Source organism: Poecile atricapillus, chromosome 4 (genome assembly GCF_030490865.1).
Source record: "Poecile atricapillus isolate bPoeAtr1 chromosome 4, bPoeAtr1.hap1, whole genome shotgun sequence".
NCBI lineage: Eukaryota > Metazoa > Chordata > Aves > Passeriformes > Paridae > Poecile > Poecile atricapillus.
Genome location: NC_081252.1, coordinates 60,011,210 through 60,029,019, shown reverse-complemented (window position 1 = coordinate 60,029,019; position 17,810 = coordinate 60,011,210). Strand labels below are relative to the sequence as shown.

At 40.4% G+C, this 17,810-nt stretch overlaps 1 protein-coding gene across 1 annotated transcript in view; it reads left to right on the top strand.

Annotated features, from left to right (window-relative positions):
- The first annotated feature begins 1,242 nt into the window (after window positions 1–1,242).
- The window catches only part of SLIT2 (slit guidance ligand 2), a 262,223-nt gene continuing 245,655 nt past the window's right edge, over window positions 1,243–17,810 (top strand). Inside the window, exons 1-3 of the mRNA XM_058838689.1 lie at window positions 1,243–1,431; window positions 3,198–3,269; window positions 4,481–4,552. Of these exons, the coding sequence (XP_058694672.1) occupies window positions 1,256–1,431; window positions 3,198–3,269; window positions 4,481–4,552 (320 nt within the window). The 5' untranslated portion in view covers window positions 1,243–1,255. The remainder of the gene's footprint in view (window positions 1,432–3,197; window positions 3,270–4,480; window positions 4,553–17,810) is intronic.

Sequence of the window (17,810 nt, the reverse complement as noted above, 5' to 3'; positions counted from 1 at the left end):
GTCGCCTCCATTCTCCCGCTCCCCACCGCCCCCTCCGCCGTTTCCCTCCGCGCCGGAGGAGCGCCGCCGCCAGGGAGCCGAGAGCCGGGCTGTTCGGCACCAGCACCGACAGCTCAGGTGCACCGGCGGGATCGGGGAAAGAGGCGCCAACCCTTCCCGAGGCGCTGTGCCTCGGGGGGCTCAGGGAGAGGAGGAAAGTTGCTCCCTTTTCTGCAGTAAGCCCAGGAGCTGCTGAACTGGCCTCACCTGGAAGGACTGAGCAGTTTCCACCTCTTTCATCAGGTGCCTTTGCCGCAGCAAAGCCACGGTATCCGGGAGACCACGGGGAGCAGAATAACACCCCTCCCCGCCCCTCCCGCTCTCGCCGCACTTCGCTTGTTGTCTGCTCTGTCTCGCCGTGCTCCCGGGATCACAGGAGGATCTATAACTGTGATCTGTCACCGAGAAGAAGGTCGTGGATGAACTCTCTTCCAGCAGGGCAACGAATCACTTCTCGACTGCTTATTATTATCGTGTTCTAGGACCAGCCCTTTCCTGCTAAACTTGGCTTGGGAGCGTACAGCAGGAGGGGGCGCGGGGGGTGGAGAGCCAAGCCCAACAGCATCTTGTGTGTTTGACTTTTTTTTTCCCCTCCCTCCTCCTTCCGTGAGACAGTTTGATGAATGCCTGTGAGAGGGGTATGATTTGCTGAGGCGCCTCTGGCAGGGCGGTGTGTGCGCGGTGTCAGCCCCGCCGCCGCCCCCCGTGGGGCTGTGAGCGGCCCGCGGCGGGGGACGCGCGTGGGAGCGGCTGCAGCGCTGCGCGGGCCGCCGCAAAGGAAGCGCTGCTGGGGCGGACGGGGCTCCGCGGCCTCTCGCCGGGGGCTCAGCGGGGAGACACGGCTTTGAAAGGGACGAAGAAGAAGATAAGTAGCTCGCCCAACTCCGCCGCACCCTGAGCCCCTTTTGCTTCGCCATCGCAGGGAGCGTGTGAAGACGAGACCCAAGTGCCGCCTCTCCCAGCCACCGACGGGCTACCGAGGGACGGCCCGGGCGCGGCCCCGTGCCTAGCGAAGTTGCCTTCAGCCGCGGACCAGTACCACCCGCTTCACTTTGCCGGGGTTGTTTTCTTGACTTGGCTTTGGATAGAAAAGACTTCGCTATCTCCGTACCCTGAAAGTTGCCCGAGCGTTCCCCGCGGCGAGGAGGAGGGCGGCGCGCCCCGCGCCTCCCCGGGGCCGAGGCCGGTGGGCCCGGCTGGGCTGCAGCGGGCGGTGATGATGTGCGGCCGGGGGAAGCTCACCCTGTCCCTGGGGCTGCTGCTGGCGATGGCGGGCGCGGTGGCGCCGCAGCCGTGCCCCGCGCAGTGCTCCTGCTCGGGGAGCACCGTGGACTGTCACGGGCTGGCGCTGCGCGGCGTCCCGAGGAACATCCCCCGCAACACCGAGAGGCTGTAAGTAACCCGGCCGGGGCGGCGGCGAGCACCCCTCGGCCCCCTGCTCCCTTCAGGGCTCCCGTCGGCTATCGGGCTGAGGTGGCCCCCGGCGCCGGCCCGATTTGGGGTCCCGACGCCCTTTGGGTGGGGGGTTTCTGTTCCCTTTTCCTGCTGCCGGCCGTGCCCGTTTCACAGCGATGCGCGGAGGCACGGAAGAGGTGGGCGCTGCTTCCAGCCGCTGCCTTTCATCCCGGGAAGCCGCGGTGAGCAGCGCGGTTCCCGCCTCCGCGGGGAGCGGGGGCGGGCACCACCGCGGTCGGGGGGCGCCCCGGGGCGGCGGCGGAGCGGCCTCTTCCCCCGCCGGCGCCCATTTCCCGTCAAACTTGGCTATTACGGCTCGCCTTCCCCGGGGCAAAGCCGGGCCGCGGCCCCGCCGCACTCCGCGGGCGTGGGCAGGGAGGCCCCGAGGCGCGCAGCGCTCCCTCCGCCGCGGTGGCCGGCGCGGAGGAGCGGGCGGGGGCGCGCTGCCGGCGCTGCCCCGGTGCCAGGCGCATCTACCGGGGGCCGAGGGCACGCCGGGCTGCGATAGCCGCACTCGCGGGGCGCTAAGTCGTGCCGCAACGGTGATCCCTCCCTCCACCCGCGGCTGGGCTGTTTTCTAGATGTGGCCGGTTATTTATCCTGTCAGGCTGCCTTTCAGAAGGGTCCTAAGAGTGGAAGTGGTGTGCGCATTATTTCTTACCCTCTGATAAGTCATTTAAATGTTGGCATGTGAACGCGCGTCTGGAGTGGTGAATTTCATTCAGGAAGAGTATCAGGGACACATTCCTCCTGAGACTCGTGTGGTTTCTTTACAGTGGTGTTTTGGCCATATGTGGTATAAAGCACTAAAAAAAATCTACTTTTTTTTTTTTTTTTAAGCTAGCTACGTTGGGAATGAGCTGTAATTGTTAGAATAGCTTCCATATAATGCCACTTCCTAAAGATTTATCTCATGGGCTGCCAAGTCTGGTTTTATTTGTAGTGATTGGAATTGAAGGACTTTTCTATCTTAAACCCAAAAAGTTATGAAAAGGAGGCATATACTCCGGAAGAAAAACTAGTATGGAAGTACAATCAGAAATGCTAGGGCCTGAATACAGGTTTCTGTTGCTTCTGAACTTGTTTTGCATTCTGCAGTCAGTATAGTTTCCTGTGCAGCAAGTGGAGAGGTTAGTTTTGGTAAAACCTTGTTTCCCATCTCTTACTCCAGCAGTGTTAATGCTTGTTTGAAACCTAAGATTTGTTATAGGTAGTTAAGCCCTATGCCACCTTTTTAGCTATATTGGGAAATCAGAAAATTGCTTGAAATGGTGAAAATTGTCTTTTTTTCAGTCACTTAGTTTTTGTAAAAGTCAAATAAAGGTTGTAGCATATATATAGATACTGCTATATGTATGAAGTTTCGTGGTTTTCTAAATGCAGCTGTAACCCCATTAATAGAGCCTTGGATTCTTCTATTGGTAAATATTGTAGTTAAAGATGAGCATGAACTTCGTAATGGAAGGCAGAACTGACTTTCCAAGACTCTCTTGCTACAAAGTTTCAAACTACTGTTTTCTAGGTAAATTTTATTTCAACTGCTTGGAGATCAGGAACTGGCGTGGTCTTAATTGTAAGAATGGTTTGTTGCATTCAAAAATGTCTCAACTTCTAAAAATGCTGTGCCCATGAAAACAAACAAAACAATTTAAAAATAGCTTTTGAATGTTTTAACTTTGCTGCTTACAAATTATTCTTCTTAGGGATCTTAATGGAAATAACATCACAAGAATCACGAAGACTGACTTTGCTGGTCTAAGGCACCTTCGAGTCCTGTAAGTTTTCTCTTTCTCTCATTGATAACTTTTAGGACTGATGCTACAGGTTGTAGTTACATTTCAGTTCATTAGCTGGATGGGATATCACTTTTTAACTACTGTATGACTGTATGTGGACCTAGAACTGCTCTGCCATGTGTTATTCACTGTTATGCACAAGTTAGCAATTCCCTTAAATAAAATTTGTTTAAATTTTTTAATCTCCCCTTAAGATTATAAGAACTTGAGGACTTAGTTTAGCACATAGCTTACAAATAAGAGTTGCCAAAATTGGTTGAATAACCATTGGAGTTACTTCTGTTTAAGGCTGTGAAATTTATAGTTCACACTGAAAATGGGTACTCTCAACCAGAACTATAAAAGAGTTAATTAAGAAAAAAGTTATTCCTTTACTGAATATAAGAGCAAGTCTCAGGTGATTATTATTGCTCTTCTGTAGTTTCTGGACAAAAAGGAACACTTTACCAGTGAAGTTGAGGAAGGAATTGTTTGGTTGGTTTGTTTGGGTTTTTTGTTTATTTGCTTAAAAAAACAACAAGCCTTCAAGCATTATTGAGGTTTTAAAATTTGGTGCAATTTGTGATGTGGTTTTCATGTGTGTGGTTTTTTTTGGTTTTTTGCTGCTTTCTGAAGTCAATATCTAACTACTTATTTGTTAAGGCCAATTTAATTTGAGCAAGTAGTCTTGTAAAATCCTTTTCCTTTTCTCTCTGAAGTAAATATAACATAGAAATTTTTAATTTTGTTACAAAACAGAGATACTCTTATGGTTGCAGTCCCTGTGCAGTCTTTCACTGATGTTTCTCCCAGCACCACGATTCAGAGTTTTAGTTCTGTTATTCTCATGTGAGACTACTATCACCTTCATACTGTTGCACTGGGGTCTTACAGCTTGCTGAAGGGCAGGGATGTTTGTGCACACAGCGTGTAGGCATGTGCAGCTTTTTAACTTGGGACTCTTTAAGTAAATGAGCAAATGTAATATTGATTCCTGTTTCTTTTACCAAGGGTTATTTTCCTTCTTTTGCGTATGTGAGCCCATGTAAATTGTTAGTGACAGGGATAGAGAAGGTTAAAGCGGATGTCACTCTAGAATAGCTTTTGGATTGGTTTAAAGAATATGTGGCTGCCTTTAAATGACCATTTTTAATGCAACAAGTTACGTCAGCAATTCTAAAACTTACATATAAAATTTTTCTATATTTCAGTCAGCTCATGGAGAACAAGATTAGTACTATTGAGAGAGGAGCATTCCAGGATTTAAAAGAACTGGAGAGGCTGTAAGTATCTTTAATTCTAAAAGTATCAGCTTTTGGGGGGTCAAATTAGTTGTGTGTCAAGGTACTCAAGTTTCAGATTTTTTTAATACTTTTTTTTTTTAATTTGGGACTTCTAGCCTGAGACACAAGAGAAGTAAGAAATTCTCAAGCAGTATTTAAGGGACTCGGCTGGGGGCGAGAGCATTCAAGAGCAGTCTGGATTCAAAGTGCAAACTGCAATTGTCCCGTAGGAAATAGTTTGAATACTATCAAAAATTTTCACTTTGATCTTGAATACACAGGGACTTTTGAGAACTCAAATGTACCCAAAGAAGCCTGTTCTCTGACCTGTAGTTTTAGATGTTTTATACAGTGCCTTCTTGGAAGTAACTACTGGCTATAGAGTGTTTTCTTGTTACATAGCAGTGATTCAATTCTACTCCGTTTCTTATATGATGAAAGCTTTTACAAAGGCTTAGAAAAAATATGAACTGTTCGTTTTCAAAAATAATTTTAATTTGTATTTTATAAAAAAATGAGTATTGTGGGAAGCGAAGATGGGGCAGTGATGAGAGGACCTTATCTGGTTAAGTTGAAGTATAAATGCCTGCTTGGTTGCAGGAAGACCTAGAAAATGAGTAATTCCCAAACTTGTTTTCAGTATGTGCATTCTTATTTTGTTACACTTCAAATGAAAATATTTTTTAAATATATTGTGCAGCTTGGGACATCTGACATTAAAAACAGGATGCTGATTGTTGGACATAATGTGGAGCCCGAAAAGTATAATATATATATATATTCCTGTCAAACTTGACTCGTGTCTTCATTATTAGGCGTCATAGTTACATTTTCATTCTATCACCTTTTCTTTAAGCATAGCTCTGAGGTCTTTAGTGTTTTGTTTGCTGCTTCTTTAACTTGATAAAAAGTATTTATACTTTACTCCATTGAAAAGCAGCACTGGCCTGAGCATAGTTTGTCTTATTATAGTTGCTTTGTATCCACAGCTGCTGGCTGTGAGTTTAAAACAAAAACCTCCGCAAACCATTATGATTTGGTTGGTCATTTAGACAAAGCTGTTCAAGAGACTTAGTAGCCACTGGTGTAATTTTGATATTTCTATAATAGTTGAAATATTATGTACTTGAGATAATTACCTCATTTTTTCAAATAAACCAAAGTAACTTTTTGGCCTAAAAAAAAAGTGTTGTTATATAGTGCAACTTTTTAAAAATAAATTTTAATGAGATCGATTGCGCTTTGGAAAAAAACTGGCTGTGCATTTCGAAGTCATATTAAAACACTTAATTCAGTGCTTTTTCACAATGTGTTTTCAACTTTGTACAAAGTATAGAGATGTAAAACAGCTTTTCCTGCTGAGGGATATATTGGAATACTATATACACATTCCTAAATTTGCTTTATGGTGTCTAGATAAAAAAAATAAACAGCAGTGTAGTTCATATTGCAAAAGTAAATATACATTTATGAAAGATGGAAAAAACATTAAAAGAGGCATACTTTCACCGTGAATGTGATTTGACACTGAGATACCAAATCCTTACCAAGTTTTAAAGCAGTTTATCGGCAGCCTTATTTAATTACTTCAAAGTAAGCTCCTGCTATGTGATTTATTAACAAATTTCAAAAGAACTTCAACACTTTTACTGTTTTTATTTCTGAAGTACAAAATTGTTTTACCAGAGAAAAATGAACTTCAGTAGTTAAAACTTACTTGTCTGATATGTTTGTGTTTTGCTGTTACATTGTTTCATTTTTTCTTTGGTTTTCTTTTGGTAATTGGAACACAATAGACATTTCCATCTGCATAAGATATTAGTTCTAAGGAGAAACTGTAATACTTTGTGGGTTATGTTTGTTCACCCTTCAGCAGGCAAACTAAGCTATCTGAAAATTTAGTAATTTAGGTCTATGAGGTTAGGTTGTTTTTGTCTTCAGAGTTGTATTACATCTGCTCCAATTGTCAGTTTCTTTAATTTGCTGGAATTCAGTTAGTGTTAGGTGTGTGGGTAAGTTGTAATTTGAATACATATATGCAGGATGTCTTTAAACTGCCCCAGCTGTTGTCTAAGAGCAAATATTTCATATTTGTGGGGAAAAGCTGGGAAAATTGTTCTTGTTTACAACTGCCAAGTCCGTCTGATGAAGGTGTATTGTTATCTGACAGCCAATTCATCTCCTTGGGATTTTGAAATCCAAAATGATTTCTCAGGAAACCTCTGGGTACTTCATTCAAGTATTTTCTTTTATACATTAAATAGCAAGCACTTTAAAGCTTTTTTGGTTTTTTTTTTTCAATGTGTGAGTGTAGGGTGTCACATTTTCACTCCAAAAGTAATGTGCCAAGCTGCTGTCAAAGAATACCTGACACAGAGCTTGTAGCATGCAAACAGAGTATAAGAGAATGTCACTGCAGCGCAAATTAACTCAATTTGATTTATAATATTGTTTACATGTAATACTGTGTATGTTGAAATATCTTATGCTAGTGTATACAGGCTGAATTTTGAAAGAAATTTCCTGTTGTTCAGTACTCTCTAATGTGAACACAGGCTTTCACAGTAGTTTCTCTTTGGGAAAAAAGAAATGCCTGTCTCTCTAAGTGAAGTGCTGGGGGTTTGGTTGTTTGTTTGGGTCATGTTTTTTGTTTGTTTCTTGGGTTTCTTGTTCACTTTTATCTGGAGTTTCAGTTAAATTTTATTTTTAAACCAGTAACTCTGATTTCCAAGGAACTGTTTGGTTGGTTAATGAGTTACTTGTGAATAGTCGTTTATAGGTCTTATAATTCAAAATGCTGGATATCAGCTCCCTTTAATGGAAGGGAAGATCTGAAATGCTTTGCAAAATTAATCTGAGAAGAAACATTTGACCTCTTCAGAAAAGGTCTGCTTAAGATTGATTTTTATTAAATCCATAAAAATCTGTCAGGTGGTTCCTTTAGCTTAATAAAATAATGTATCTCTAGAGCACTATGTAGATTAGTATGTACACAAAGCTATTTAGACCTAATATGCTTCACAATGGGAATTTGTGTCACACCAGTGTAATTGTAGAAATGCAATGGAACCCAAGGCTACTGTAAATACTCTGTAAAAAGTGATTATTACTACAGCAGCCTGAATTAAAGTAAGTTTTCAGTTTACAATAAATGATTGTGTAGCTATGCCTGCTATTTAAGAAATAGGAGGGAAATACAAGGTGGAAATTAGTAAGTTTTTAGGTTTGTGGAAACTTTAGTAGCTGGAGAAACTCTGATATTGCTGTAAGCGTTTTAGATGGATACTTCTGTGAGAAGTCTTCAAATAAATGATTACACTGCAGTGTTCACATAGTTCCAAACTCTGACAGTCTTGAAGGCTCTTAAGGGCTGAGCTCTTACAGCTCCAGTTCAAGCCAGTTTTGTACAACTCTGCCTGAGCTGGCAAGTCTGCCACAAATACGGTTTTCTTCACAGACTGGATACTGAACAGAAGAATCGCGTGGTTTGTCTTGTTGTGTAGATGCTCTGTCTGCTGAAACGACCCTCTTTGGCTGAAAACTGGTCTGTATGCATTGAAGTTTGGTTGGGACAGCTTGTACCTTTGAGTACATCCTGAAGCAGTGCTAAAAACTCTTGGACTAATTACAGTCTTGACATCTGCAATAATTACAGTATTTAACATCTGGAAGACTTTCTTAAGTAACTAGTAACTTATATGAGCCCAAGTTCTTAAGCAGGGCCTCTAAAAAGTATATGGTTGTTCAATACAGGGCAAGTCCCATAGAGAAAGGATTGGATGTGGCCTCTTAGGTTTGTGAACCTCTCTTACAGAGACCACAGTCATGTGTCGTGGTTTTCAATATGCTTCATGGCAGGAAGATGAAAAAGGGTCAAGACATGGAGGATTTTCACAACACTTATGGATTTCCAGACCACTGCTTATTATGGGAGACAAAACCTTTTGAAACAATTCCTTATGAGAATGTGAAATTAAACACTTTTCTTCTTTCTTCATAAAGCTGTCATCTTGGGTGTGATGTTTATAATAGCTTGACATAGTATCTTAAGAAAGCAAAATCAAGATAAACTGAAAGTTTCCACTTTATGAAAACTGACACTGTTAGACACAGTTTTAAAAATTATTTTTAGTAAGTGTAGGCCATTGTTATCCCCAGGTTCACCACGTTCTCTCATGGGGCAAATACTGCTCAAAATATGCCAGTGTTTTTACAAGTCATTCTCATCTGAAGGGAAGTATAAAATTTTGTTGATGACAGCTGCCATAGAATGTTGAACCAGTTCTGTAAGAAGCTACTTACATCTAGAATTTTTTTACAGTTCCGTGTTCTCCAGAAATAGAGGATGGTCAGGTTTTTGAGGGCCAAATATAATTCACTTGTTTACAGAGAAGAACAGTTACCTTTTCATTTATAAAAAAAATATAATTGGCTGATAGGAAAACTTTTCATCAGAATTTTTCCTAATAAGTTTTTTTTAAGTCTGAAAGTTGGGATTCCAGCTCTTACTATGCTAGGGCTATGATATGGAACAAGTGTCAGAACAGGAAGAGTTTACAGCAATAGTTTCAAAACTGCTCACTTTTTTTTTTCTTTCTGTATTTATGAATAATCCATTGAGGGAGAAGTATGTCCCTAAAATGCTAATTTAGAGGCTGATTCTGCATTTACCATGTGAATAACTTGGTTTGCATGAGTAGTCTCACTGATTACTCCTATGAGAAAGGTTACTGGTGTGGCATAAAAAGTTTCCAGGCCAAGCCACTACATTTTTGATATTTGAATTAACAGATTTTTTTTTAAATATCCATTTTTTATGTTAGCAGTTCTAAAGTGTTACCTGTGTAGACTTAAAAAAGCCAGACTGTGAAAAAAACCAAACAAAACAAACCAACCCAAAACCCCACAAACAAAGGAAAAATAAACCACCAATCCCCCCACCAAACCTATTTCTGCTGGAAACTAGTAGATGAACTGTTACTCTCAAAGGAATAACTTCAGCTTCTGAGTTGGTGTCTGTGCTAAATACCCCCCATACCTCCTCAATAGACAGCCCCCCTGAGCTACATGATGTAAGCTGAAATAATGAGTTCAAGAGAAGAGTGCTGTAAGGGTTGAACATCAATTTGGTACATGAAGTAGCTTTTAAACTGAAAGCTATCTGTTGTATTTTTATGTTTCTTACAATGTATTACTGATGTAGGAAATAGTTCAAGAATTAAATGTTTTGTTACAGTTCATTGGTTTTTCTAAATTTTTGCAACATTGTTCTAAAATGACAGACTGAAGAATTGTACCTACTTGCTATTTAGTTGGGCTCCATCTCCACAAATACATTAAAACAATTTATTCAAAGTTAACATGAAGAGAGCACTTACTTAGGTGTATATTTACAAGTGTTTGAGTAGTACTGAAAGTCAGTATTGTTTTGTACATTCTGTGGATGAACAATTCAAAACTTACGGATGTGCCGTAGCAAAGAAGGAAAAGTGTATTTCAGCTGCATAGTTTCACGTAAAAGTTATTTTTACTTAGTAAACAAACTGTAGTAGTAGGTGGATTTCTTTACATGATACAAATCAGTATGTGAAATTACTGTGTGCAGCTTCAGATGCAGCAAGGGCTTAATTATAACCTCAATAAAGGAGATCATCTTGTCAAAAATACTAAATGAGCTTCAGTAAAATAAAATAGGGTTCATCTGTATTTTATGTATTACAGGGTTAGAGCTATCTGTTTTAGCTCTTAGTCAGATAAACATGGTAAACTATTAAACTGCATTAGTAGGTTCTGAAATGATAAAATCAAAACTGACTTAGGGGTTACCATGGTCTCTGAATGTGTGGTGTTTTATAGAGCATCTCATCTTACAGAGTCATTCATTGCAGGGTAGACTAAGAAATAAAATGTTCCATGAAGGGTAGAAACAAATGCAGTTTGTCTTGGGCATAACTGCCCAGTAGGCCTGGGCCTTTATCAAGGGCATTAACAGCTGCTTCAAAATAGACTAGATAAACAAGTACTGTTGTTTCTGTCTAGTCTAGAAAAGGACTATATTATGTGTGTGCTCTTTCTTAGGGTGCAGATTCAGTGAATCACTGATGGGGGAAAAACATGCTGTCCAGAGATTAAAAAAAGCCTATGTTAACTTTTTGTTATGTATTGATGTGTGGCATGAGATTGCAGTTTTATTCCAAATTGACTTACCTGTCAATAAAATGTAAATTCCAAGTAGAAAAATACTTTTAAAAGAGGAATGACAATATTTTCTGTGATTCTTTAAATGGGAGCTGCATCAATAAAATAACCCTAGAATAGAAGGTTTGGGCTGAACTTTTTGAGTTTTGGATCTGATAGTAAATAGTCATTTCAGTTACAGAAGAGAAGTGTAATAAACCTCAGATTTTTCTTCTGTGAAGCTATATGATCAAAATTTAGGAGCAGGTACTTCTGGAAAAGATGTTAAATGTCATCTGTTCTTATGATGCGTTTTTGGTTTTTTAGTCAAAGCAAAATGACTTTTTTTTCCCCCCCCACAATTTATAGATACTTAGGTGTAAAGGCTAATGTGGAGTTTTAGGATCCCTGGCAAAAATTGTGTTAGCAGTGAAACTGCTATTCCAGGAATCATATATATTGCTATCAGCCCAAAAAGTACAGCTGATAAATGAACAATATTTCATCTTGTGCTTGAATATAAATTGTGTCAATGAAATAAATCAGTTTTTTAGGGATAAGACCTTGTGTTGAATAGTATAGAAGTTGTACTGAGCTCTTAGATTGAGTTCTTAGCTCTTTAGCTCTGAAAGTTAGTCTCCAGTTTCTTTTCTTAGTGAATGGTGGTTTTCATTGTGGCATGCAAGTTTATTACTGAAGTCCGAGAACTGATTTTTTTTGTTTGGGGTACATCCTGAGCAGTTCTGACTGCTGCTGCTGGGGAAGTCTAGGTTTGACTGCCTAAAACCTGTGGGGTTATTCATGTGCTTGTTTTTTAAGGCTGCTTACGCTTGTGTCCTCCCTCCTCCTCTGTGTGGCTTCAGTCTGAATAAATGAGCATTTGAGAGCTAATACCTTCACACAGGTCTGTCATAGGATGTGGATATGCCAGGTGTGGCATGGAATGATGAGCTCAGGTAGAGAGTACTTGGTTTTGAACAGCCCTGAAGGGGGTGAACAGTTATTCCTTGTTAATCATGGATGTGAAAAATCCTTCTTTTAGCTAGCCTCACATAGGGCAGTGCACCACACATTCCTCCTCTCAGAACGTGGAGGAGACCACGAAGCCTGCGGTGTTAATCACTTACCAGCGGAATGTGGGACTATGTTGCATGAATTATACTGGCCATGTGTATTTATGTGGTTTAAGAAAAAGAATTAAAGAATTCTTCTGTAGTTACCCTGTATTAGCAGGCTTTTGTGACAGCAACATCAAATATCTTCTTTAAAAATGTCTGTTGAATCAGAGATAGACAAAGGCTGATTTTGAATACAGTATTTAAAAAGATGCAGTGTTGTAAGGGAATTTTTAAAAATCAAATTATAACTACATTTTGATTGCAGAACATTACAAAATATTTGATAAAACTCTAATTCCAAAGTTCTTCCAGAAGTCTTGTCAATGCCCACTGTTTATTTTTATTATATTTTATTCATTTGAGTGTCTTTTCTCGTGGGACTCCTTTTATAGGTCTAGAAGTCAAATTGCAGTGAGAAGTCCTGTTTGCTCTTTGCAGACCTTTTTACAAATTCCAGGGCAGGAAGGCTGTTTATTTTTCCCACATCTGTTTTGTGCTCATCCTTTGTGGCATTGTTTGCTGGATGCTCTTCTTTCTTGCTTCCTCTGAAATGGGTAATTTGCACTGTTGCAAAATGGTGAAACTAAGTCTGATTCTGCAGAGCTGTTGTGCCAATATTTTTGTTTCAAATGGTATTTTGTTTTCAGAAGCTATTTTAAATGGTTTCTGTGGAGCACTAATATTAAACTTAATGCTATACACTTTAGTTTTGCTCTGTAAAAATCATATTTATTTCTTGCAGAGCCAGTTCACTATTTTTTCTAAATACTTATTTAATATTAGGTGGCCACAGGTGAAAATTGACTTGTCATTACATTTTAATATAGCATATTTGGAACATTTTCTAAGATGCTCATTATTTTGACTGCAGAAACCACACTTCTATCTGGTGTTTTACAGATAAACTCCAAAATGTATGAGGGATCTGTCTGTAACTTCAGTGACCTGTACTGCTATATTGCTTCATTTACAATGTAGAGCCTCGTTGAAACTTCATCAGAAGAAATGTTTTATTCTCCTATTTTCTTTCATAGTATGTAGTTCATTGTGCTGGCTTGTCTTTAATAATAGTCTAGACTGATAATCAAATGCAACATGGTAAAGTCTCCATTTTTTTAAGGTACACCAGGCTTTCTGACTTTAGTTTGGCAGGATGTCTGTACAGGTGTCCTAGAAAAATACCTGAGTGAAAATTTAGTTACTGTGGTAACTTCATGCCAGAAAGATAGTTACAAGCCTATCAGGACTATCTGCTGGCCTTTCCTGTTTATCTAGCAAATCTGGTCAAGCCCTAGCTAAATTCCACCTACTAGATCAGCTTCACATCCTCTCTTGCCTTTTTGTTTTCTTTCTTGGAAGTAATCCCAGGTATTGTCAAAATCATCCTTGCTTCATCTGCTATTTGAACCTCTGTTACTCTGTGGGGGTTTTATAACTTCTGTTTCCTTCTTCATGGTGTACTTTATAGAATGGAATCCAATGAGTGAGCTTCGCAGGATTGTGGAGGCTTGAAGAAGTATCTGTAGATTGTCTAATCCCATGCTACAGATTAACTCAAGGTCCATCAGGGCAGGTGACTGAGGGCTGTTTCCAGTTGGGTTTTGAATGTCTCCAGCAGTGGAAAGTCAGCAGCCTCTCTGGGCAACCTGCTCTAGTGTGTGACCACCCTCACAGTCAAACACTTCTCTTAAGTTGAAATACAGTTCTCCTATACTTTGATTTGTACCCATTGCCTCTTGTCCTTTCACTGTGCACCCCTGAGAAGAGTCTGACTCGGTTTTCCTTACATGGGATGGAAACACATCACTTATTTATACACATTGAGGTATCTCTGAGACTTTTGTTCCTCAGACTAAACAGTCCCAGCTCTCTCGACTTCTTCCAATGTGACAGGTGCTTCAATCTGCCTCCTTAGTCATCTTAACAGCTCTTCCCTGGACTTGGTCCAGGGTATCCCTGTCTATTGTAGTGGGGAGTCCAGCACTGGGCACAGCTCTCCAGGTATCTCGCCAGTGCTGATTTTAGGGAATGCCTTGACCTGCTGGCAACTATCTTATGATTACAGCCCAGGATGCTGTTGGCCTTCTGTGCAAGGGCACATTGCTGGCTTCATTTTAATTTCTTATTCACCTGCACCCTAGGCTGTTCTCTGTGGTGGTTCTTCCAACTGCTGGTTCTCCAGTGTGTGCTGGTGCGTGGAGTTATTCTTCTCCAGGTTCAGGGCTTTCCATTTCACTTTTGTTGCCCTTCCCAAGTTTCTCTTTTAAGCAGTTCTCCAGCCTGTCTATGTTACTCTGACAGGCAAGTGCACATACCTAATGCATCAGTCATTCTTTCCAGTTTTGTGTCATCTGCAAATATGCTGAGGGTGGAATGTGTCCCATTTTCCAGGTTGTGAATGAAGTTTTGAACAGTATTAGTTCCATTACTGGCCTCTATTGCTCGTGACTGTTCTCCAAAAGGACTTTGTGCCCCTGACTGCAGTTCTTTGAACCTGGCACTTTAGGCAATTTTTGGTCCACCTCCCAATCTGCTTTTGTAGCCTGTACTCTATCAGTTTGTCTGTGAGGACAGTCATTATGAATGGCAGTGTCAGAAGCTGTACTGAAGTCAAGATAAACATCTACTGCCAAGTTCCTTACTCATTGTAGGAGGCTACCAGGCTGGTCAGGCATCGTTTTCCTAGTGTTAAATCCATGCTGACCACTCCCAGTCATCATCTTGTCCTTACTGTATCTAGAATAGAAACAGCTTCTATTTTGCCCTGTTGCCTTCCCAGACATTGAGATGAGGCTTCCTAGCTTTTGGAAGTTGCCTGGCTTTTACAGTGTTTTTAATACTTTTTGGTGCTGTAGGCAGAATGAATAGGTATAATGACCAAATTTTTATAGAAATATCCTTTCTGTTGAAACAGTAAGGAATACAGAAAACAACATGCTTGGTTTCTGTCTTTTCTTTGTAGTGAAAAAAATGCTTTAAAAAGGCAAAGTGAGTATAGGCTCTTGACAGCACAAAATACTGTTCTGCATAATGTAGGGAGAATTGATTGTGCTAGGAGAGGAGTGTGGTAATTTTGGACTTGACATCAAACTCAAGGGAGAAGAAAATGAAAGACAGAAAATACATTGGGTTTCAAGTGGTGTTCAGTAGTTCAATGTAATAGTATAGTGGAGAAGTACCTTTCACTGCTTCCTACACAAGTAAGAAACAGTTTGCAGTATTGTCCTGCTACTGTTCAGAATTATTTTTTTCTTACTGCAGCAGATATCTAATTTATATTTGAAATTAAATGGGGAATAACTTACGTGTCTTTTTTAGCTAGTCATTATTTAGCCTGGGAAATGGAGTCCTGCTTTTAAGTCGTTCTTGACCTGGGTAAAACCTTCTTGGCCATCCAAATGCTGTAAGAACAGCCTTGAACTTCTCAGATTCCAGTTTTTACTCATGTGGTTGCTAAACTTGATATTGTTAGGCTTAATGAGATTATGAGTAGTTTGACTAGAGAAATTCTCTTTGCAGAGAATTCTTAATGGAAAAACTGGCACAATCTTTTGCTCAGCTCTTAGTTCTTGGGCTTTCACTTGATGACATGCAAGTCACATTCACAGGCAGCAGTTGCCAGATGTGTTGAAGTTCAGCAGATTGTGGCTTTGGACATGGATGCAAAAGTATTTTCTGCCTCTGGCAGATATAACACAATGTTTTTTGTAGAAGAGTAGTGATTTGCCTTCCTTTCAGTTGTAAGTCTAAGTTAAGCTCTCTATAATTTCTCTGTTGAGACAATAGGAATCACTGTTTCTGATATCTGTTATTCTGATCCTATATATTAGCATTAGATTTTTAGTACATCATACTTAAACCAGCCCATGGAGATGATTCGGCTGCTGTGCACTAGTGTTCTGTTTTGAGGTACTTGGATAATTTTGTAGGTGGCTTCTGTATTTCCTGAGCTCATAAAGCCTGAACTGATGTTAGACTTTCCCAGCGGATGCATATCCCTCTAACATCTTGGAACTACTCTAAGGAGCCTTGTGGGCTCAGTTGTGAGTAGAAAGTGCTCCTGTGTGAACACACAGAGGTTTGATTACTGACATGTTCTTCCATTTTAAATTGAAATGTAATGTAAACAGGCTTTTATGCTTTTAAAGTTTATATATATTTTGCAAATGAGCTTCACTGGGCTGTTACATGCTCTTTTTGAATGTGTGTAATAGTTATTCCTCTGCTGACAAACAGAAGGTGTGGATATGTTCATTTTGAAGAATACTATTTCCAGGCTGTATGGCTGTATGGTGCTGTGTGCAGTTAGTGTATTTACTTCTCTTGGCTAACTTTGAAGGAGGAATGAAAAATAATGAATTATACTGTCAATAATGTTGTGTGAGTTGGAAGCATTCAATCCTTTTTCCTGAAGCAGTGGTGGTAGAATAAAATGCATCTGTGCCTGTATTTAGAGTTTTGGAAGGCTCTCATTCTCTATGCATCCAATGGGATAGACTGATTCTAATTAAAGAGCACAGCTGATTTATAACTTACTTGAAACAGCTTTGAACTTCAATAAGTTTTCAGGTTGTCTTTGAGGGCTTTTGTCCTACAGAGTCTACAGGTAGAATTGCATCTGCTTGAACTAAAACCCATTGGAAAATTGCTTAGGTGGGACACAATAGCAGCCTTCCAGTACTTGTGAGGTGGCTATGAAAAACCTCAAGCCAGGCTCTGGTAAGCCAGCAAGCATAAATCAAAGTGGGAAGTGTAACTGCATATAAAGGCAAAACTTCTTCACTGCAAGGACAGTCAAGCACTGAAACAACTCATTTTTCCAGAGAGGCTCTACAGTCTCCTACACCTTCTCTGGCTGTATGTAGTTGATATAGTGGGATCAGAAACAAGTTACAGTGAAGGCTGTAGCAAGTCTGAAACAAATGGGTGTGAATTACAGCAATTACAGGTGATTACATTGTCCCCAGTGCAATCAAGATTTTTTTTTTTCTCCCTTCCTCCTCCGTGCTTGATTGCTACTGGGTCATAGTTATTGTGGTGTGAAAACTTGAGAGAGACATCAGAATGGACTTGTGGCATGGCCAAATGTCAATGGGTTGGGTTATGTTGCTACTGGGAAAGTAATGTGCTCTCCCTGCACTGTACCTCTATCTGCTGTCATCTACATAGACTCTGGCTGCATGCAGAAGACAAGTAAAATTCAGATGTATGCTAATTTCAACTAAAATAGCCTGTTGTTCAGAACCACTAGCTTAAATCAAGTCACATTTTTTTGCTTACCTTAATGTTGTCTGATTCAAAGAGTTACTTTTTGTTGGGTCTTACTTTTTGTCTGCCTGTTGGTATTGAGCTTCCTTTAATGTGTATTTTCAATCTCATTTGTCAAAGGTATTTTTAATTTGTCCTTAAATCCTTTTGAATACTTCAACCATCATTTTACTTTGAAGATGCTTTTCTGGTCTTTACTGTGTCTAGAAGACTGAGCTCTGGGAGTTTTAAACTCTGTAGTATTTGAAATACTTTGTATACTTTAGGTATGTGAATTTTGCTTGAATTCATTGTGAAGAGCTCAAAAACTTACCTAAGTTTGCCCAATCTCTTTCTAAAGATGCATTCAACAACAGAAGAAAAAATTATGTATATTTAAATTATAACTTGAAATGTGTTATATTGGTGCCTTATCTGTTTATTTCTGGACACTACCAAAGGACTTTACAGTCCAAGTTATTACAAACTTAAAAAAGATTTTTCAGTACATTTTCTGTTGCTTACACCACTAATGCTTCATCTGCTCTGAGCTCTCTGCTTGAGAAACACAAATACTTGTAGCTCAGTTGGAAAACTGAATAGTTGCAGTATGGAATATCTCATCACTGTTTCTTCAGTGCTTCACTTTGAGCTTCATGTCAGTTCTGGTTCAGTTGGTGGAACTGAAAATTCTCACATTGCCCCAGGGAAATCAT